Consider the following 22,236-nt stretch of genomic DNA (forward strand, 5'->3'; position numbering starts at 1 on the left):
GAAAAATTACTGGCAGTGAAACCACATTTGCAGGTGCTACTTCATTCGTTAATTATTTTGATATGGTGAGTTAATTTACTTTTGATCTTATTTGTATTTTCGTGGTCCTATTTAAACCTCATCTTAAGGAGTCTTACGCCTATGTATTTGTAACAACTATGCCATACAATTCAGACGTTTATTTTCAGTTTATTAGTGACCACGTTTTTTGTTTTTTAAAAGATAGTTATATCTGTTTTTTGCACTTACTAAACAATGAAAAAAAGTATTTGTGCATATCATGCAATGATAGCTCTAACGAGGTCAGGAATGAATTTGAAGGGGCGGAACAGATCAATTTGGGTAATGAAACGAAAGGAAAGAAAAATTTAAAGATAAATGTACGTATAAATATAAAAACTAATGTAGGTGAAAAAACGAATAATACATACCATATAAGAAAATTTTTTTGCAATAAAAATAATCATTCCTTAGTTGTCGTTTTATATAAAAACTGTGTTAATTTACTTTGTTACATTATATTTGATGAGACGAACAACTTTAAATCTTTTGAGGTAAAATTCATACATAAAATAAAGGCGTCTATAAAAGACGTAACGATAACACAAGACAGAATTTATGCTTTGGTAAAAAAGGGAAAGGGTGCTAGGAATTATGCGGAAAAGGACATAAACGATGATAATAGTAGTAGGCCGGATCGAGACAAGAGAACTAACAACTCACGCGCCAAGCACTTGGAGCGTAAGGGCAAAAATATAACAGTAAAGGAAGAGAACTCAGATGGAAATAGTGAAAACATAAATAGTGTACATATTATTTATAGTGAAAAAAATACTGTGTGCAGTTATAACAAAAAAAAGACAAAACGTAGTAATATAGAACACTATATCTACATTTTCGAGTTAGTAAATGGGAAAAAGAAATCTTTAAAAAAAATTTTTATTTCAAATATTTCATTATATGTAACAAAAATGATAGTATGTCCATATGAGGAGAACAAAATAATTTTATTGTCAAAGAAAAGTATAGTTTTTATCTTTTTGAAGAATAAATCTGAAAATTTGAAAAATACGAATATAATCAAAGAGCTCATTTTTAATAATCACATCGTTGCAATGACTTGGTTAGATTTTCATATTTTCCTTATATGCTTTTCAAATAATGAAACAATATTTTTTAACTTTTCAACTAATTCGAGACATTTCCTATGCTTGAAATGTTATAACAATTATTCCAAAATAACCTCTCTTTTTTATAAACAAAATTTCCTTTTTATTTCATTTGCTACGAAAGAAATTGTTTGCTTTAGAGTTAATTACAACGCTATCCCCTCTGTACTCTTTAAAAAGGTAAAGCAGCAAATGGTTATCATGACAAAGTGAAGCCATGTGAGGCACCTGCGACTTGTGTACATATATATATATATATATGTATGGGCATTTATGCATGTATGTATATGTATATATGTAGCTTCCAAAAAAAAAAAAAAAAAAAAAAAAAAAGCTAGCTAGCTAGCTAATTTGTACCATTCATAAAAAAATACATACTTCAATGTGTGTAAACAACACAGAAATGCGCTTTAAAAAAAGCGAAACCGAGTTCTTTAATTTTTTTTTTTTTTTTTTTTTTTTTTGCTGCTTTACCGTAACATCTCGTTAAAAATTATGTGTGGCGACGTCTTTCCTTTTTAGGTAAACTCTATAGAAGAGAACTATTTTAATGTGAAATATTTATTTAGAAAAAAAAAAAAAAAAAATACCAACAAAAGAGGTGGGGAGTATGGGAGCAGAGGAAGTGATAGCGAGTATGAAAATGATAAGGGGAATAAAAGCGAATTGCAGAAATGTTCTGTACATGTTAAAGAAAGTATTGTAGATAAGGGGAATACATTACAGTTAGGAGAACGCAAACATGGTAAAAAAGAGGGAAAAAAAAATCATCATCATAAGGGAGAAAATATAAAATGTAAAAGCAGAAATCAAAATAACGTTAAAAACCTTTTTGATAGTATTTTGAATGATATTTCAGAATTAGAAAATAAAATAAATATAAAAAACTGCAGTATATTAAATGATACGGAAGAGGAAAATAGAAACGATTTAAAAGAAATGTGGAGCAGAAAAACGGGAAGCTTGCATAATGCATATATAAACGCAAACATATGTGCGCAAACATGTGTTGCTGGAGGGAATAAAAGGAATACAAGGGAAAGAAGCATTATTGAGAAGGGTGAACTCGTTGGAGGAGATGCCATCAACCCCAAGTATTTTAATTTTGCACATTTAAAAAGGAAAAAAAAAAGAAAATTTTTAAACATAAACTATGATAAATACAGTGTGATAGATTTGTTAAATATTATCTCGATTGTAAATTTGGAAAAATATTTAACTACAAAAATTTACAGTATTTACATTTGCATGAATTATTTATGTATTTTATTGAATAACGGTTTGTTATACTATACTAGAAATTTTAATGAAGAAACAGGAAGTTTGCAAGAGATGTCTAACTTTTATTTATGTACTAATATTTCATTACATAAGATTGTGAAGATAAAAATAAACAAAGGAGAAGAAGTGTTCACATTAGACAATGTACATGTATTAAAAAATTATAGTTTTAAAAATAATGAATTAAATATTATAAGTACAAGGGGAAATATAAAAACATTTTCCTTTTTTTACATTTTAGAAAAATGTAAATGTTTATTTTTATCCCTAACTAACGGATCTTTTTATTTTATAAGTCTAAGTAATCATAAAATACTCCTATATGGCCATATAATGACCTACTTAAAAAAAAAATATTCGAAAAAAGGATTCATCGAATATAGTTTCTTTAACAAAGTTAATGAGTATATTTATAATGGTTTCTTTAAAATAAGAAATTTTTTTTTTTTCTTTTATTTAATTTTTTCCGTGTCTCATCAGAAATTGTTTATATACTTTATTCGTAAAATTAACATAAGGAAGTTATTCCAAGGTGTGCGTAGTGTGGGAACGCTCTCCAACAGAGTAGAACAACAGGATCTGCAGCAGCATAAGCAGATACAACAACAACAGCCGGCTCCTCACTTGTTAACCTTCTCCATATACAAAAACGAATATTCTGATTTCCTGTGCGTTCTGTCGTCTGATGAACGGCTGACTGAATTCTACATCTTCTTTATAGAATTAGCTGGAGAGGAAAAGGCGCTAGAGGGGAATAACACCAGCTTAAATAATTTGCGGATATTCTACCTTCCCCTAAGACAGAAGCATGTTGTATATGCAAAGGTAATAGGGAGCTACTTAGTTGTGGTAGATTACTATCTACATATATTTTTTTTTTACTTAAAAAAAGAAATTTTTCATCCTCTCTCGAATGCTCAAAGTGAAGGCATTTCATTACATAGAATAGAAGCCAAGGTTGCCTATGCAATTAAAAGGGAAAGAAGAGCAGGTCGCGATTGGAACAGCAATGTGGTGGGTGATAATAATTACAATAATAATTATTATTATCATAATAACAGGAGTAATCATAATAATAGTAATCATAGTAACAGTAATCATAATAACAGTAATCATACTAATAGTAATCATACTAATAGTAATCATAATAATAGTAATCATAATAATAGTAATCATAATAACAGTAATCATAATAACAGTAATCATAATAACAGTAATCATAATAACAGTAATCATAATAATTATAATGATGATGATATGTATGACGAGCTGGAAAGCTTCTTCCTAAGGAGGCGCAGGGGAAAAAGCGCAAAAAATGCAGATCATTCATATAACGCAAATCATACAAAAAACTCATCTAATTATCACAATTCAGAGCAACAGAATGAAAAAAGGACAAGTGAGACAGGAATGGACGTATTTCGCATAGATCTAGGGGAGGAAACTTTTCATATAAACATACAAAATGAAACATGTAGGTTTATAAATGAAAGAATGGATGAGCAGATAACACACAACATTTGCTCTGTCGACATTATTACAAATGCAAACATTGTAATATCGTTTTCCTTTAACTGTTTTGATTACCCCTTTGAAATGATTCCAAATATTCATATGCAATATCGTCCTTACTTGGGAAGGATTAACTTCTTTTATCAACTGAAAATCAAAAACAAAATGTACTCTTTCTTTTTGAATAAAAAAAAATTTTTTCGCTTCGAGGAGGTTCCCCCACTACCCCGGTATGATCAGCCGACTGGGGTATCATGGAGCAACATCCCGAGTAGAGACTTCCCTGTGGTTCTTATTGCCGATACCACCCCTGATGATGATCTTCCTCCCTCCAGCACTAACGAAACAAATAAACAACTCCATCCAAATGATAGTGCAAGTCCCTTTGAAGCAACATACAAGGATGATATACATTTCACTTTGAACCAACTGAACGAAGATGGTAACTTGCCGCCAAAGGATAATAGTTTTTTTCTAGAACAACCCAATATTGTGTTTTTCAAAATATGCAATTGTTCGCTCCGAAAATATATGCACAGCAAAAGGAGGAATTGCTTTCAGAATGTAATAGAAGTCGAGCACTCGCAGAGGGGGGAAAATAATAAAAAAAGAAAAAAGAAAATAAATAATAAAAATAGGAATGATAATGATAATAATAATGATGATATAACCGAAATGAAGAAGGAGCAAAAAGGGTACGTAGCTAAAAACGAGTGGACATCCGACGGAGCAACGGATGGAACGAAGGATGAAGAAGAACGAGGAAAACACACCGCAGTAACAGCGCTCAGGACGAACTTTTTCTTTGAAAGCGAAAGTATCATTTTTACATTCCTCAACGAAAACTACTATGACTTGTCCTTACGGTGCTGTCTACAAAATTATAGAAATACATATTTTCTGAGCGACTTACACAAAGAATTAAAAGAAGAAAAGGAACAAATGGATCAGCTAAGAAAACAACTAAAAGTCTTAATAAATAAAAATACCAAAAACTCAAGTGCTATAAAATTAGAAAGGGAACTTTTTTTTTTTGATAAAAAATACATTAACGAGTCAGAAATTCTAATTGATGAATATGAAAAAATGAAAAAAAATTTTGAAAAACAAAAAAAAGAAAAAGAAAAAATTATAAAAATGTTAGAAAGGAAATGTAGCATATTAAATGATGTGGACTTTTTGCACAGTTTTAGAAATAATGCATATATCTCAAATTTATATATAAAAAAAAAAAAAAAAAAAAAAAAAAAAAAAAAAAAAAGGCGAAAAAAGAGAAAAATGAGAAAAATGAGAAAAAAGAGAAAAGAGAGAAAAAAGCGAAAAATGAGGAAAAAGACAAAAATGAGGAAAAAGGCAAAAATGAGGAAAAAGACAAAAATGAGGAAAATGATAAAAATGAGGAAAACAAAGATGAGGAAAACAAAGATGAGGAAAACAAAGATGATGAAAACAAAGATGATGAAAACAGAGATGATGAATACCCTTTTGTATATAGGAACAAAATAAAATTTCTAAGATTTTTACAAATAAAAGAAACCTCCTTTTTTCAAAATGTTTCTAAAAATCATAATTTATATTTTTTAAAAATTACAAAAGATTACATAGATCGATATTTAGAAGAATTCTCCTCTGTATTCTTTATGCATTATTATCCTTCCACAAATATTAATTTAAATTTCTTATGTTCCAATTTATTTAGTCAAAATTTTGCTGATAATGAAGTAGACAACTTGCAGTGGAATTACCTTTTGTATTATCCCTACGAACTATTTACTAATTCGAGAAAGAGAATTCACTGCTATGTATTACAAGTTCTCATAGACCAGGTACACTTCATGTGTTTGTGTCTTTCCTCCTTGTCCTCACGCAACGGACAATCCTTGCATGCCCATCGCTTCGTCGATCTAGCGTAACGCTAGGGTGCTACCACGATGATGCGCTTCCACACTGTTATGCTTCCACACAGTTATGCTTCCACACTGTTATGCTTCCACATAGTCATGCTTCCACATTGCCAGAGTGCTCACCATGCATGATCATGTTTCCCACCTTCTGACAGCAAAAAGTAAAGTTTCACACCAACTTTTTAAGTCTAAAAGAAGAGAAAAAGAATTACATGAAAGAAATTCATTACATTTCAAATAAACTCAAATTGGCATTAGAGGATGTTGAGAAGTACTTAGGCCATTCATACTCTCACCATATTGATACAAATTTGTTTAACAATCATTTTTTAAAAAAAGGAAAAAACGAAATTACTGTAGAAGCTTCAAACATGTTTAATCCTGATGTTTTACTAAAATTACAATTAAATAAATTAAAGATGCAAAATAAAAAAGGGTATTTGTTTACTCCAAGAAAGGTGGAAGAGGAGGAGGAGGAGGGGGACGAGGACGAGGACGAGTATGGGACGGATGCTACTAATTCAGAAAGGAGAAAACAAAACCATGCAATTTTTAGTTTACACATGAGGGAAGAGAAGTCCACAGGGGGGTTACATATATGCATTAGCATATACATGCTTATGTGTGTGCGTGTGCGTGTATACATAAGTACCCTTTTTCGCATTACGTTGTTCCTCATATGGTATTCACCGCACCGCCTAAGGCGTTACGCGGTAATACGTTAAACTACATTATTATGTTACGTTATGATATATATATTTTTTTTCTTTTGTTCTTTAGTGTACTTGCAAGTGAGAGGGAAGACTGCAAAACTATCATGATCCGAGACAATCCAGATGATGAACATTTAGAAATTTACGAGAAGAAAAAAAGCGACATTAAAAATAAAATTACGGACATCCGGAATTATATGTTAGTTTTTTTTTTTTTTTTTTTTTTTTTTTTTGCATGAACGGTTCATGTTAATTTGTTCTTCAAAGTCGTCTGTCTGTTTCATCTTCCTTTTTCAGATCTCTGTGTTTTGACTCTTTTTTTTTTTTTTTTTTTTTTTTTCATTCTCAATTTTATGATTTTACTTATCTCGTTTCTTCTTTTCACTTTTTTATCTCAGTTATCAGATAAAAGAACAGTGCGATGAATTCAACGAAAAGTTGAAGATGCTACAAAAGAAGAAGTAATGAGAACGAGAAAAAAAAAAAAATAATAAGTGCCAAATAGACGAACAGATGAGATATTGACAAGAAGAGATCTTCTTGTTCTTCTCATCGAAACAACCTACGTGCACTTCCCTCCTTTGCTACTATTCTAATATGTGCTGTACAATTTTTTTTTTTTTTTGGCTGGCCAGATATAACATCCACAAGCTAATAACACTGCACGAGTTCTACTGTGTGTCTATTTATGCTATTTTAAAAAACGAAGAGAATAAAACAGAAATTATTAAAAGGATTGAAGACAAACAAACTAAAGTAGACAATTACTTAAAGGAGCTTACACTTTTGATGAGAAGCCTAGATCAGATGGAGGTACGAGAGTTCACCAAGCTTTGAAAGGGGTGTGTTGTACTTATCCCTGCCCATATGAACGATTCAACTATACTTGCAAAAAATGCGTAACATACGTAATAGTGTGCTGTCGATTAAGTGGAATGGAAGTTTACCCTCACAGAAAGGAGTTCCGCTATTAATCGCATCTGTGTTCCTTACATGTTAAAGCATTTTTCTTTCTCTCAGGTTTACAAGGAATCGTTGCAAGATAAGAAAAACTATCTGATAGAGGTATAGAAGAAAAAAGAAAAAAAAAAAAAAAAAAAAGGGAGATAGATAGAGGTGGAGATAAAGATGGAGATAAAGATGGAGATAAAGATGGAGATAAAGATGGAGATAAAGATGGAGATAAAGATGGAGATAAAGATAGAGATAAAGATGGAGATAAAGAGAGAGATAAAGATAGAGAGTGAGCTACGTGAAAAAGGAGGTAGCTTCTTTGGGAGTTGGATCCTCATTCGTAGCACATGCATATATTGTGTTTTACTTTTCCATTTTTTTACTTATTTACATTTATATATTTTTACTTTTTCTTTTTTTTTCTATTTGATCCCTCGCAATTAGAAATACAGGGATAACCTAAAAATGAACGAATTTTTGGCGGAAAAAAAAAAAAATTTTGAAAAGCAGTTTCTGCACGAGTGCATGAACTTCGATGTCCTTGTAGAGCAAAAACAGGAAAACGTACGATAAAAAGAGGCAGCAGCTTTCGGAATTAAAAGAAAAAAATAAAATAGACAAGCGAATAGGCCGCTAAACGAATAGGCCGCTAAACGAATAGGCCGCTAAACGAATAGGCCGCTAAACGAATAGGCCGCTAAACGAATAGGCCGCTAAACGAATAGGCCGCTAAACGAATAGGCCGCTAAACGGATAGGCCGCTAAACGGATAGGCCACTAAACGAATTGATTACTAAACGAATAGGCCGCTAAACGAATGAATGGACATATGAGTTAATAAATGATTTCTTTTTTTATAGGTCATTGGGTTCGACTTTGACTCGAGAAAGAATATTTTCCTAAAAAAAAAAGTTATCCAGAAACATATCTTAGATATCAATCAAATAATACTTGAAAACTTCGAATTGCAAAAAAATATCACGGTAATATTTAGCACGCGCTTTTAACTGTTTTTTGTTGAACTGTTCTTATTTTTTTCACATGCCATGCTGGAAGAAGCCTATGTTTGCACATATCTACTCATATGTGTTAATCTCTTTTCATCTTAGCAAACATTGACTCATATATATGTAACCTCCCCTCATGTTTGCTTCTCCTTTATACCCATTTTCCACTTTTTAGAAAATAAGGGAGGAAATTTACAAGAACAAAATAAAAAATAGCTACTACAATTTCTTGCTCATGGACATTGACGAAGGACTTAACGACGTAAAGTATTTGAAGCACAACTATGAATTTTTATTCTGCGATATAAGTAATGCATACAATAAAGTGCATAGTTTATTTATGTTCATTTATGTGTATGTACTTTGTACATATATTTTTGTTCGAAATGGGGATTATAAATGGGAAGAGGAAGAACAGAATTTGTATCCCGCTTTTTTTTTCTTTTTTTTTTTTTTCACATCGTCATATAGGTTTTGAAGTTCTGCATATTTGCGGCTTCTAACCTTTGCATATCCATTTTGCACATCCGTTATGTGCCTTCATACACCGCCATTGTTACTCCCACTCAGACAACGTTATAAGCTCACTAGAGAAGAAAAAGAAAAATAGGGAAATGATCGCCCAAATAGCTGAGCAGAAACTCCGGGAGCATATAAACAGTGTGCAATCAAAGATATGCACAATTGTAAGGGGCCAAAATGCACTCCTTCATATGCTTGTTTTTTTGCCCGTGATTCTTTAATTTTGTTCGTTCATTATACGCATCGAATCTTCCATAATATACCCTAATCCTTGCTTTTTCCTCTCTTCCTCTTCTTCCTCTTTTTCTTAATTTTTTTTAGAAATCGGAAAATACCGCACTTGAGAAGAACTTGCAAAGCCTAGCAAAGGAAATATATGCAATAAAAGGGGGCGATAACATCCTTTCACAAGCAGGTGAACCACTCAATTTTGTAAACCCATGTATCGAGGGGAAAGATGTACAGGATAGAAATCCCATGATTGACACAGATGAACAAAACGAATTTCCCAAAACGACAAAAACAGAAGTTGATGACAGAAATAGTAATAATTGTACTGTGCAGAGTGAAGAAAAAAAAAAATTATGCACGAAAGATATCTATGAAAAAAGTGCTAAGCTGAAGAGAAAATATAAATAGGGGCTTTGCACTCACCCTTTCGATTTTATTTTGCACACATGTTCGTACGTCCTGTTCGTACGTCCTGTTCGTGCGTCCTGTTCGTGCGTCCTATTCGTGTGCTTTATATGTACATTTTATTTATATATATTTTTCTTTCTGATTCTTATACGGGGAGTAGTTCTTATGTTCCTTCACAGAATTACACAGTTTGCGTGTTTATATACACACATACATATTCATTTGTTCATTCGTTCGTTTGTGTGTACCTTTTTTTTGTTCCCTGCATGCATCTACTGAACTATTTACATATATAAGAACATAATGGATGTTATACAAATTTCACCCCCCTCCCCCATCCTACGAAAAAATGCTGAACCCCCCTCACGTCATTACTTTTTTTAAAATTTGACATATCCAGCATATATAAAACGCAAATTATCAAATTAAAAATATATGCTTCACCCTTTATACTTCAAACGTCGAAATGTAAAATTTAAGTTTAAGTTTAAGTTTAAGTTTAAGTTTAAGTTTAAATTTTTTTTTTTTTTTTTTTTTTTTTTTTTTTTTTGCAATGGCACCAACACATTCAAACTACTGTGTACTTGTAGAATCATATTTTATATACTTCTTTTTTCTGCTCCTTTTTATAATTGTTCGGCGAAATACTGCTGATTTTTTAACTTTACAAATTGACTCATAGTGAGGCACTATCACTTTGTCATACTGCTTATTACTACGTTATACTGCCTATTACTACGTTATATTCTTTTTTTTGTTTTATTCCACTGCTTCGCTTCATCCTACTTTTATGATGAAAAATGATATCGACACTCTGCTCAAAGCTGAGGAGGAGAAAGAGCAAGGAAATGCTTTATTTAAAAAGGGTGAATATGAGGTATTCAAAAAAAATGATTTTGTTATGTATTTTCTTTTATATAGTTTTTACTTATCTGTTCATGTAATATACCTTTATGTATGCATCTTTACTTGTGTACACTTGCCTCATTTTTGCATTTTGTAAAAAAATTTTATTTTTATTTATTTTTTTTTTTTTTTTTATAGCTCTCTATTTTTCACTATACGAGGAGCATAAACTACTCACCGGAGTCGTCTATCCTGTATACCAACAGATCATTGGCATACTTTAAGTAACACTTAAACATAACGGCATGAACATAGAGATATAAACATTAGGGTATTGTATGCTGGTGGGAAGGGCAAAGTAAAAACGTGGCAAACATAACAAACGGTCTGTATTTATCTTTTTTTTCCTTTTTCCTTTTTCCTTTTTTCTTTTTTTTATCAAAGAATAGGTCGTTATGATAAGAGCTTAGAAGATGCACTGAAGGCAAGAAAATTGGATGAAGACAACCTGAAGAGTTACTACAGGATATGTGAAGCATATAACGCCTTGAACGATGTGGATAATTACAAGAAGTATTTGCATATGTATAATGAGAAAAGGATTATGAAGGGGATGAACGCCAAAAGAATAGACACAAACGCAGAAGCAAAGGCACATGCGCAGGATAACATGCAGCAAACACACAACAGCAAGAAACATTACCGTATGTACGTTGAACAAAGCAATCTACCCGATATAACAAGTGCAAAAAAGGAGGTAGATACAAATTCTAACAAAACAAAAGAGAAAGATATCAAGGTAAGCAAGGAACTGATGGACCTGTGCTCTAAAAATGAAAAAGAAAAATTCTTGTTTTTTAATAATAACAATGAAATAAAAGAGAAGGAAAAAAATATATTATTTGAAAAAGAGAAATATAAAAACAATTTCTTAATTGAAGAAGTATATGATTTTAAAGAGAAGGAGCAAAATTACAATGTTCTGAACAATCAGATGAAGAACAACAAAAAGGATATGACTCAAGATAAATTTCGTGTACATTATAATGATATATGTAATGATATAAAACTTTTTTTTATTCATTTTAAAGATTTATTTATGTCCAATAGTTTTTATCTACCTGTCTTTATTCAAAAGGAGCTCAAAAAAACTAAAATTAATTTTACTAACTCCAGCATGAGTTTTTTAAAATATAGAGCAGATACTCTCTTTTCCGAAAAGAAGTTCTACTCAGCTGTGGAGTTGTACAACGAGATAGCCAGACGATGCGAAAGGTAAAAAGGAAAATAACAACGCGAAAAAAAGAGAAAACGAGAAAGCAAGAGAGAGAGAGAGAGAGGGAGAGAAAAAAAAAAAAAAAACATGCAAAACAAAACAAATTATTCCGCATGACTCAAGAACCGCTAGTGGTTTCCCACTGATAGCAGCCTCATGTACTTTAAATAAAACGTATAAAACGTCCTCATATAAATAAATGGACACCTATGGATATGCATGTTGCTGCAACTTCATGTTCACATAGATGCACTTTTCCCCGTGTAAAACTATTATATGCCCCATGCTTCAATATATTCGATATACCAACCCCCCCCCGATAGCACTTTACACATATAAATATAAATATATATATATATATATATATACAGACTTACTCATATGTACATCATTGTACACATACACTTATGTACATGCATATATATACCTACGCATATGTGCATGTATAAACATGTGCATATTTTCGCATGTGCTTCTCTTTTGTAGTGAGAAAAATGTTTATTACTGCACCGTCCTAAGCAACAGAAGCGCGTGCTTCATCGAAATGAAAAAAGTCGTAAGTGCACTCTGTGATATAAGCAGATCGCTATATTTGCTTTATGACTTTTTTGAAAAACATAAAGAAAACATAAATAACATAAAAAAAGAATTATCATCATTTGAAGAAGGGGAAATAGAGGCACTGTTTTGCTCAACAGATATAGATGCTTATAAAGACTCCAAGAACATTTATTTGCAGGCACATAAATTATTAATTAAGCTATTATATAGATATATAAAGTTCGTTCACCTACACAGAAAAAGATTTAGACTTCCATCCCTATCCCAAGTAAGCATAAAGGTGCGAAGGAACCGCGCCTCATTCGGTTGTGTATACAGTCACACGAACATGCATGAATTAGAACATGCGTAAATGAGAACACGTATGAATGAGAACACGTATGAATGAGAACACGTATGAATGAGAACACGTATGAATGAGAACACGTATGAATGAGAACACGTATGAATGAGAACACGTATGAATGAGAACACGTATGAATGAGAACATGTATGAATGAGAACATGTATAAATATACATACGTACATATTCTAACTTGCGCGAATATATGAACACATGAACACACATCCACTCAATTCTAACTCTATGTAGATAGATGCACTGATCAAAATGAAAGGAGCGTGTTACATAGACCTTAGGGAGCTAGAACGGTTGAAGAATTCTTTTTATTCAAAACTATAATTTATTCTTCTTTTTATAAACTTCCTTTGCATACACTTCAAGGCACTTGTAGTCCGTGTTGCGTAGCCAGCTGTGTTTCTAGAAAGGGTAAATTGAATACGATCGCATGAATACACACAAATGTATACACACGTATACATACGTATACCTATATATATATATATATATATATATATATATATATATATATATACGAGAACACATGTAGTAAACACGTTCACATTACACATGATACATATCCCCATTTGCTATTTCGATTGTTGCGTCGACTGCTTCCTCGAGTGCTCACTTGTTAATTACTTTGCACGTCTTACCAGAGCCTCTTCATCGTTGAATCTTTCGTTCGGATCTTTTTTTAAAAATTTTTTTAAAAAGTTTATATCGTCATTCGATAAATAGTCCATGCAACGATTTGACTTATTTTTTGTAATTTCAGTTAGGAAGTAATTCCTCTGAACATGGTATTTTATTTCACCTTTTCCTATATCGTGGAATAGCTCGTTTAGCGAATTGTTATGAGTATATGGAAGGACACGATAAAATAAAGCAAATATACAAATGCCCAGGCTCCATATATCCGTCTTCTCACCGGAGTAACTAGTCAGGCTTGTAAAAAATTCTGGTGGCATGAATTCGTACGTTCCCTTAAAAAAAAAAAAAAAAAAAAAAAAAAAGTATTACACCAGTATTGGCATATTACACCAGTATTGGCATATTACACCAGTATGGGCGTATTACACCAGTATTGGCATATTACACCGTATTACAGCACATTATAATGCACCTCATTGTTCTTAACTGAACCGCTTCATATAAGACCCATTTATTATAATAGAAGACGCAAAAAAAAAAATAAAAAATAAAATAATATAAATTTGGTAAAAGCTATTCTGCATGTCCCAGTATCACTCATATATAAATACTTAAAATTTACAAGATTATATCTGTGCATTCTTTTACCTTAGTGCCTTTGATCATGTTATTAGTCATATATTCCGATTCCCCGAAATCCTCCAATTTAACTAAACCATTTTTACTCATTAATATATTTGATGGCTTAACATCCCTATGACATATATTTTTTTGTTTATGTATGTAAAAGAATGATTTTAATATACTTTTTACGATGCATTTTATAACAGATAAAGGAATAAAACTTGACTCATTTTTATCTAAAACAAAAAAAAATTGTTCATATTTTAATATGCTCTCATTTTCCATATATTTATTTACAATATATACTTCGTCATAATTCGTTAATATTTCATCGCATGTTAAACAATATTCATTTTTTATGTCCATTAAAATTTGCAGTTCCTTTTTTAAGTCATCGTATTTTGATTTTATAACGATCTTATTATTACTCTTGCTAAATTCAAACTCCCTTTTGTTTTCTAAACATTTTTTATCATATTTTTTCAGTGCATATAGCTCCTTATTATCCTTTTCGCAAAGTATTACTTTGCTGAACTTGCCTAAAAGGAGGGGTAAAACGATGGGCAGTACGTATAGAAGTACGTATAGCAGTACGTATAGAAGTACGTACAGCAGTACATAGGACAGTACGTATAGCAGTACGTACAGCAGTACGTATAGCAGTACGTATAGCAGTACGTATAGCAGTACGTATAGCAGTACGTATAGCAGTACGTATAGCAGTACGTATAGCAGTACGTATAGCAGTACGTGTAGTAGTGTTACTTCTTTTCACATATTAGCGTTTGTTACAAGTAACAATTTAAAGCGTGTGGCTACAGCTTACGCAATATGTGTATATGCTATTATCTTACTAACATTTTTAAGTGCATACGCAAAGTGTTTTGCTCGATGTGCTTTACATGATGCGCCTTACTCGCAGTGCATTGCCATGACAAACATGTACACATCGTTTTCGAGCTCAAATTGGCACATAAAGATTTTTCTTTTTTTCTTTTTATCGTACTTTCGATTTTTCCTTTTTTTCTTTTTATCGTACTTTCGATTTTTCCTTTTTTTCTTTTTACCGTACTTTCGATTTTTCTTTTTTTCTTTTTATCGTACTTTCGATTTTTCCCTTTTTTTTTTTCTCTTTTTCCCTCTTTTTTTTTTTTTTTTTCCTGCCCTTTTCGCTTTAATATTAAAACCTACCCTCGCTTATCGTTTTCACAATCCTGTAGCAATTTACATATTTTTCCTTTTCCTTTACGTGCTTGTTAAGGTAAACAATATTTGAATACCCACGTAGAATTTCCTTCATGCCTATGTGAAATATACTATTAATTTTTAATACAACTTTAAGCACCGTTGATCGTTTATCACTGAGCGATGAGCACCGAGCGCATGTGTATGTGCGTAACTTTGCTTACGCGCATGCCGTCGACGCCTAAGTATGAGTATGTAAGGGTATATACGCTTATGTAAGCATATGTAAGGGTATATACGCTTATGTAAGCATATGTAAGGGTATATACGCTTATGTAAGCCTATGTAAGCCTATGTAAGCCTATGTAATCGTATGTAATCGTATGTAATCGTATGTAAGCCTATGTAAACATATGTAAACATATGTAATCGTATGTAAGCCTATGTAAACATATGTAATCGTATGTAAGCGTATGTAATTGTATGCATTCATATATATGTGTATATATGTGCGAGTAAACGCGTGTGGAGTAAATATCCAAAATCAAATTTTTTGACTTGTTGTTGTGGCATTTTCTTCCCATATACGTTTTTCCCATTTCTTGTGTGTATTATGGCTGTGCCGAAAAAAAGGAGAAGTCTTAGCAAGTGCAGAAAAAGAAGGAATACAATTTTTTTTGATAAATTAGTAGGAAACTGGCTAAAAAGGAGAGAATGGTAAGACTTACATTCATATATTTTATTTTATTTTTTTATTTAATTTTTTTTTTTCCTCAAACCGAACGTAGCATATGTATGTACATTAACATAGTAGGTGTGTGAGAGCACGTAGAAAGAATAACATTTCATATTTATATATACATGTATAAATATATACAAATGTATGTGGAAAAAAAAAAAAAAAAAAAAAAAAAAAAAAGAGAAAATGGGCGAAGTTACCTTCGTTTGATTGTTCCCTTTTCCTCTTTTTTTCCTTCCGCCCTTGTTCTTTTTTTTTTTTGTTCTTACAATGAGTGAACATTTCCAAGTACATATACATATAAGGAGCATATTAATTGTGTTGCTTGTGATACCTGTGTGCAATATATTTAATGAGGTATATTTTATGCAAAGGTTACAAGCGTAAAAATTTGTGTGTATAACAGGTGCACAAGGGAACAGCATATATGCGTATACATATCGTAGCTTTTATGACCTGTGTAATGTTATAAGAGTTCCTTTAAAAGGATGGTTTTACGCTGTTTTGTTTTATTATATTGTGCTGCATTATACTGTGCTATATTATATCGTGCTGCATTATACTGTGCTTCATTATATTTATTATTTTTTTTTTTTTTCTGCCTTACGCTTTTCCTTAACCCGTTAGGTTTTTCCGGAATTCGTATCAGAAAGAAATTTTACCTTCTGAGCAGGAGCCGCATATATTTAAATTCCCTGGTTTCTGGCCGAACAAGTAAAAAATTATAATAACATACGTATAGGCAAAAAAGGAAAAAAAGAAAAAAAAAAAAAGAAAAAAAAAGGGGAAAAAAAAATAGCAATGCTACTGTTTGTACAATTGAATACTTTGTTTTCCCCTTCTTTCAGATTTGTTCATCAGATATCGTCAAAAATTAAAAAAATTGTCAAGTAGGGAAAGAAGACGAAAAATGTTAAGGTGTAATCATGGCATAAACGAACATTCCAGACCCCGAATTAAAAAAAAAAAAAAAGAATAAAGAAAATTGGAATATCAAGTTCTTTTTTGATTTACTTTTTAATTTTTAATTTTTACTCTTTACTTTTTCCACTTTTCTTCTCTCCTTTTGCTTTCCTTTTTTTTTGCTTCACTTGAATAATATTCTATTAGTCTCTATATAATATCGCTATCTCCAAACATGAACAGTCGCAACATGAACAGACTTGCAAATTTTTTTTATAAAAATCAGAGGAGGTTTTTAGGAAACACAGTCAGGGGACCCTTACCAACAAATGTTATTATTAAAAAAAAAAAAAAAAAAAAAAAAAAAAAAAAAAAAATAAAAAAAATTATTCAGTGTATCGATAACTTAGAAGAATTATATCAAAATTTCATGCTAGTTACGAAGTACGATGAACAGTCTTTTTTGGGTTGTCACTTTTTTCCTGCATACGTCATGTAAATGTATTCCCGCGTAACAGCTCTTTTTTTTTTTTTTTTTTTTTTTTTTCTCCGCACCCCCATATAGGTGAGGAAGAACCTCGAATACGCCATGGACTACTTTCACAAAAAAGCGTACACGTATCATGACTTCAAACAGCAGTGTGAATCTCTACGATTTTTTGTTTACTTTGGTTTAGTTGGTTTGCTATCACTTGATCTTTTAGTAAATCCATTAAAATCGTCCTACTGGGATCAGTTTTTACCAATGAACATGTTCAGAAAATTATGTCGCTTTTTTTCAAACAAAGAAGATAATATTTTTAGACACAACGGAAGTTCTTCGTACGAGGAGTATATAAAGCTGATCAGTTAATTTGCAAGTGTTTATAATATTATTTTGCTCTATTTTACTTTTGTATATTATATTTTTATTTCTTATGTTTTTCTTTATTTCGTTTTGCTTCATTTCATTTTGGTTTACTTTGTTTTTCCTTATTATATTTTGACTTATTTTATTATATTTTGATTTATTTTATTATATTTTGATTTATTTTATTATATTTTGACTTATTTTATTATATTTTGATTTATTTATTATTATTATTTTGATTTATTTTATTATATTTTGATTTATTTTATTATATTTTGATTTATTTTATTATATTTTGATTTATTTTATTATATTTTGATTTATTTTATTATATTTTGATTTATTTTTTTTTTTTTATGAAACTATATTGTTAACTTTTAAAAAATTTGGAAAGTCAAATAAGGTAAAAAAATTGTGTACGTTAATGAGTGAAACGGGATATACATAATAGGAGGAGAAATGAATAAATGAAATGATGCGGTGGAATGAAATAAGTAAAGTAATAGAAAAGACGTGGAGCTAAAAAAAAGTAAAAAGGAAACAAGAACACAAAGAGAGCTTGTAAAATTGTGGAAATGGAAACTTACCTTTTTTGTGGTCATCATTTTTATACTTACAACATAAACAAACACATATGCATATGTATAAACCTGTACGTACATATATATATATATATATTACACATACATATATATATGCATACATATATGCATACTTATACATACACACTTGTGTGCGATTTTTTTTTTTTTTTTTTTCCACGTTATGATAAACATAACAGATAAAAAGCCATGCATAAAAAAATGTTTAAAACTTACAGAATTTAAAATTTCGATATGCAAAAGGATAAAAAAAAAAAAAAAAAAAAAAAGGCCTTTAATTATCAGTGCACATATATAACATGTCACAACAGAGTGCAATATAGCATCATATCATGTAATATATCCTTTTTTTCTACACATGAAAAATTGCAAAAATGATATACCCCCGTAACTGCTTCGTACAGTGTAATACTACTTCATATACTTGAATACTTTTACTTGTGGTTAACTTATTCTAACATTCAACTATGTACAGTGTATATATATATATATATATATACATACATATACATACATATACATACACATATACATACATTTACTTATAATTATATGTACATATACATACACATATACATACATTTACTTGTAATTATATGTACATATACATATACATATACATACACATATACATACATTTACTTGTAATTATATGTACATACAACATACAAATAAACGTCTGAAAAAGACTGTTTCTTCACTCCGTTACTTGTTGACGAGTGTTTAGAATTTATAAATGTTGCACATCGGGTGCAAGTTTTCAAATTAAATATATCCAATCTCGATCTACGTACCTCCAACACGTCCACTCTCCTCCGGCGTTAACTCTATAATATATCTTTTTTACAACTCAAATTCAATTCAGCTTTGTCCAGAAACCTGACCCAACCTGGAAATCTCTCCTTGTGCAACATATGCACGCAACAGTCCTACTGTCCCTATATATATATTTATATTTATATAATTATATTTACATATGTACATACATGTATGTACATATATAGTCACTCAAATTTTTTTTTTTTTTTTTTTTTTTTTTTTGTTAAAAGGTGTCAGCTAGCGTTTCCCTAATTATTCTTTTCTTTTCGCTAGTTAAACTTTTTGGAAATACAATATCAAATTCTACAATTAAATCGCCTCTTACACTTGGATTCTTTGAAGAAGGCATACCTTCCTTTGATACAATTTTTCTAGTCTTCGGTGTAACAATATCATCTACCCTAACATTTATATCTCTATTGTCTAACGATTTTACAATGAACTGAAATCCTGTTAAAGCTTTATCTAGCGGAACAGGACATTTATAAATTAAATGATTCGAATCTCTTAAAAATCGATCATGTGTTTTTGTTTTAACATTAAATACAAGATCACCTGGTTGTGACATAGGTGAAACTTGATCTCCTTCACCATAAAATGTTATCTTAGTACCATCTTTCCATCCTGCTTTTACATCAATTGTAACGTAGTTATCATCTTCATAGCTCTTTGTACCCATAAATCTTTTTCTTGTTATTTTTAATTTTTTTTTACATCCATTATATAACTCTTCTAACGTGAGGGATAGCGGCACTTCATACGTTGCGGGTTTGTTGTAGTTGTTCGAGTTTATATCTATAATGGGGAGAGGATATTTCATATGAATACATACATGTGGGCCAATGCAAACAGATGCAAGTAATTACTGCCACATATGAACAAATACAACAACGTGCAATATTTATATGCTTTCACTTCTTAACAAACGAAGATGGAAAAACAAAGCTCGGTTGACGCAATACTCAAATTTAACCGTCTTCCTTAACTTTGTCTTACATACTACACGGGCACGTACAGCACAACAGCATGTATACGTACATGTACATAAGCATATATACAAATATATGTGTGTGTACGTATATGATTGTGTACGTATATGATTGTGTACGTATATGATTGTGTACGTATATGATTGTGTACGTATATGATTGTGTACGTATATGATTGTGTACGTATATGAGTGTGTACGTATATGATTGTGTACGTATATGAGTGTGTACATATATATGTGTATATGCGTGTATGAACGTATGCTCGCATGCTCGCTCTAACTTGTGGTGGTGTTAGGTCTTGCCTTCCTCGAAGTCATATTGACAAAAGTAGTAAAAGGGGAAAAATCTTCATCAAAGGCTGAAGTAAATGAAAAATTACTATCAGAACCAAAAATTCTACTGAACAATTCAGACGGATCAACTCCGCTATAAACATAAGTATTTCCTCCTGTAGGTATAGAACCCTTTAATCCCTCTTCACCATATGTATCATAAATTTTTCTTTTTTCCTCATCGGATAAAACATCATATGCCTCAGCTATATTTTTAAATTTTTCTTCGGCTTCTTTTTTTGATTTCACATCTTTATGTTTATCTGGATGCCACATCATGGCCATCTTTCGGTACGCTTTCTTTAGGTCATTTGTTGTACAGTCTTTGCTAACTCCCAAAATGGAATAGTAATCCTAGGAGGAAGGAATGGAAACGTCGGCAACGGTGAGCATGTGATTGGGTTTTGCATACATTCACGCATGCACAGATATATATATATATATATATATATGTGTATGTGTATGTACAGATATATTTGTATATACAAGCCCATGTGTACACATACGCTCATTTAACGCATTCATTTTTTGCTAAGCTGCTTCTCATTGCTGCGCCTTAGCGGCATTATGCTCTTTTCGTTCATCCCCTCACTACACTATGCAGACTCAAAATATAAGTAGCGTTCCTTTGTAGAAACGAATTTTATATATATTTTTTTTTTTTCCTTCTTTTTTGCTACTCCTCAGTTATGAGCATACATATCCAGGATATACATGCTTATAAGCGTACATACAAAAACATATATATAAGCACATACTGAAGCACGTACAAAAGAACACTCTTATGACTCGCTCACCTTTCCCATTTTCTATTTACATACAAAAGGCATAACATATACACGCATATACGTATATATATATATATGTAGAATAATTTAAAATTTTACAAAATTTTAATAAACCTTTTAAGGGACAAAAAAATATAAATTAAAATAAAATAAAAAAAACATATAATAAAACAAAATAAAGCAAAATAAAGCAAAATAAAGCAAAATAAAGCAAAATAAAGCAAAATCAAACAAAATCAAACAAAATATAATTAAACAGAATATAATTTAATTAAACAGAATATAATTTAATTAAACAAAATATAATATAAGAAAACAAGATAACATAAAATTAAGGGCCCATTTAAAAGGTAAAAGTTTTACGACAAAGTGTTTTTCAATTTTTTTTTTTTTTTTTTTTTTTTTGGAAAATATAAAATTGAGCTGTAAAATGAAATATTAATTTACCGTAAATTCTAAAAAAGAAAAAAAAATAAAATATTATGTAAAAAAGCATGTTAATAATTCCTATTATGTTATAACTTAAAAAATAGTTGGTAGATGATATACTCCCATACGTTGGTCGTACAAAGGCATGTACATATACAAGTGTATTTATATGTATGTATATATAAATGTACATATAAGTATAAATATATTATAGCACATGTATAAATATATATATATATAATTGCGGGTTTTAATATGTCCATCGGTATGCTATTTAGGTGCGCGTTAGAGAAGCACAAATTGAAAACTTCTACTGTACTTCACGTGGTATCTCATCAATTCACTACACTTTATATTATTCTATCTTATCTTATTTTTACTATTTTTAATTTATTTTTTTTTTTTTTTATGCTTTTTATATATGTCGGATGTATAAATGTACATATATATATATATATATATATATATATATGTATGTATTTACTTATGCATACGAATAAAAAAAATTAAAGCCCCTCTCTTGTTTCTTTGTTTCATTACAAAGCATGAAAAGCGTGTGTTTTCTAGTAATGCTCTACTGTAAGCACCAACATGT

At 30.7% G+C, this 22,236-nt stretch overlaps 6 protein-coding genes across 6 annotated transcripts; 4 read left to right on the forward strand and 2 right to left on the reverse strand.

Annotated features, from left to right (window-relative positions):
* Window positions 1-158: 158 nt before the first annotated feature.
* On the forward strand, window positions 159-9,701 carry PmUG01_04018700 (conserved Plasmodium protein, unknown function; the record flags this gene model as incomplete). Its single annotated transcript, XM_029003183.1, is given in 13 exon segments — window positions 159-1,349; window positions 1,692-5,208; window positions 5,223-5,788; window positions 6,022-6,455; window positions 6,647-6,778; window positions 6,978-7,040; window positions 7,215-7,392; window positions 7,600-7,644; window positions 7,978-8,097; window positions 8,394-8,516; window positions 8,716-8,872; window positions 9,111-9,226; window positions 9,384-9,701. The coding sequence occupies 13 exon segments, from the start codon at window positions 159-161 to the stop codon at window positions 9,699-9,701; spliced, it is 6,960 nt and encodes a 2,319-aa protein (XP_028859642.1).
* A 790-nt stretch (window positions 9,702-10,491) lies between these two features.
* On the forward strand, window positions 10,492-13,066 carry PmUG01_04018800 (conserved Plasmodium protein, unknown function; the record flags this gene model as incomplete). Its single annotated transcript, XM_029003184.1, has 5 exons — window positions 10,492-10,578; window positions 10,746-10,831; window positions 10,992-11,822; window positions 12,310-12,652; window positions 12,977-13,066. 5 exons carry the CDS (start codon window positions 10,492-10,494, stop codon window positions 13,064-13,066), a joined length of 1,437 nt encoding a protein of 478 aa, XP_028859643.1.
* On the reverse strand, window positions 13,061-15,302 carry PmUG01_04018900 (protein kinase 7, putative; the record flags this gene model as incomplete). The annotated part of the gene is made up of 4 exons (XM_029003185.1): window positions 13,061-13,144; window positions 13,381-13,710; window positions 14,027-14,541; window positions 15,194-15,302. 4 exons carry the CDS (start codon window positions 15,300-15,302, stop codon window positions 13,061-13,063), a joined length of 1,038 nt encoding a protein of 345 aa, XP_028859644.1.
* A 498-nt stretch (window positions 15,303-15,800) lies between these two features.
* Window positions 15,801-16,820, forward strand: PmUG01_04019000 (conserved Plasmodium protein, unknown function; the record flags this gene model as incomplete). Its single annotated transcript, XM_029003186.1, has 3 exons — window positions 15,801-15,904; window positions 16,554-16,640; window positions 16,775-16,820. 3 exons carry the CDS (start codon window positions 15,801-15,803, stop codon window positions 16,818-16,820), a joined length of 237 nt encoding a protein of 78 aa, XP_028859645.1.
* A 244-nt stretch (window positions 16,821-17,064) lies between these two features.
* On the forward strand, window positions 17,065-17,682 carry PmUG01_04019100 (conserved Plasmodium protein, unknown function; the record flags this gene model as incomplete). Its single annotated transcript, XM_029003187.1, has 2 exons — window positions 17,065-17,160; window positions 17,395-17,682. The coding sequence occupies 2 exons, from the start codon at window positions 17,065-17,067 to the stop codon at window positions 17,680-17,682; spliced, it is 384 nt and encodes a 127-aa protein (XP_028859646.1).
* A 1,641-nt stretch (window positions 17,683-19,323) lies between these two features.
* SIS1 lies at window positions 19,324-21,230 on the reverse strand (the record flags this gene model as incomplete). The annotated part of the gene is made up of 3 exons (XM_029003188.1): window positions 19,324-19,895; window positions 20,373-20,778; window positions 21,222-21,230. The coding sequence occupies 3 exons, from the start codon at window positions 21,228-21,230 to the stop codon at window positions 19,324-19,326; spliced, it is 987 nt and encodes a 328-aa protein (XP_028859647.1).
* Window positions 21,231-22,236: the final 1,006 nt, after the last annotated feature.

The sequence above is a fragment of the Plasmodium malariae genome, assembly GCF_900090045.1.
Source record: "Plasmodium malariae genome assembly, chromosome: 4".
Taxonomy (NCBI): domain Eukaryota; phylum Apicomplexa; class Aconoidasida; order Haemosporida; family Plasmodiidae; genus Plasmodium; species Plasmodium malariae.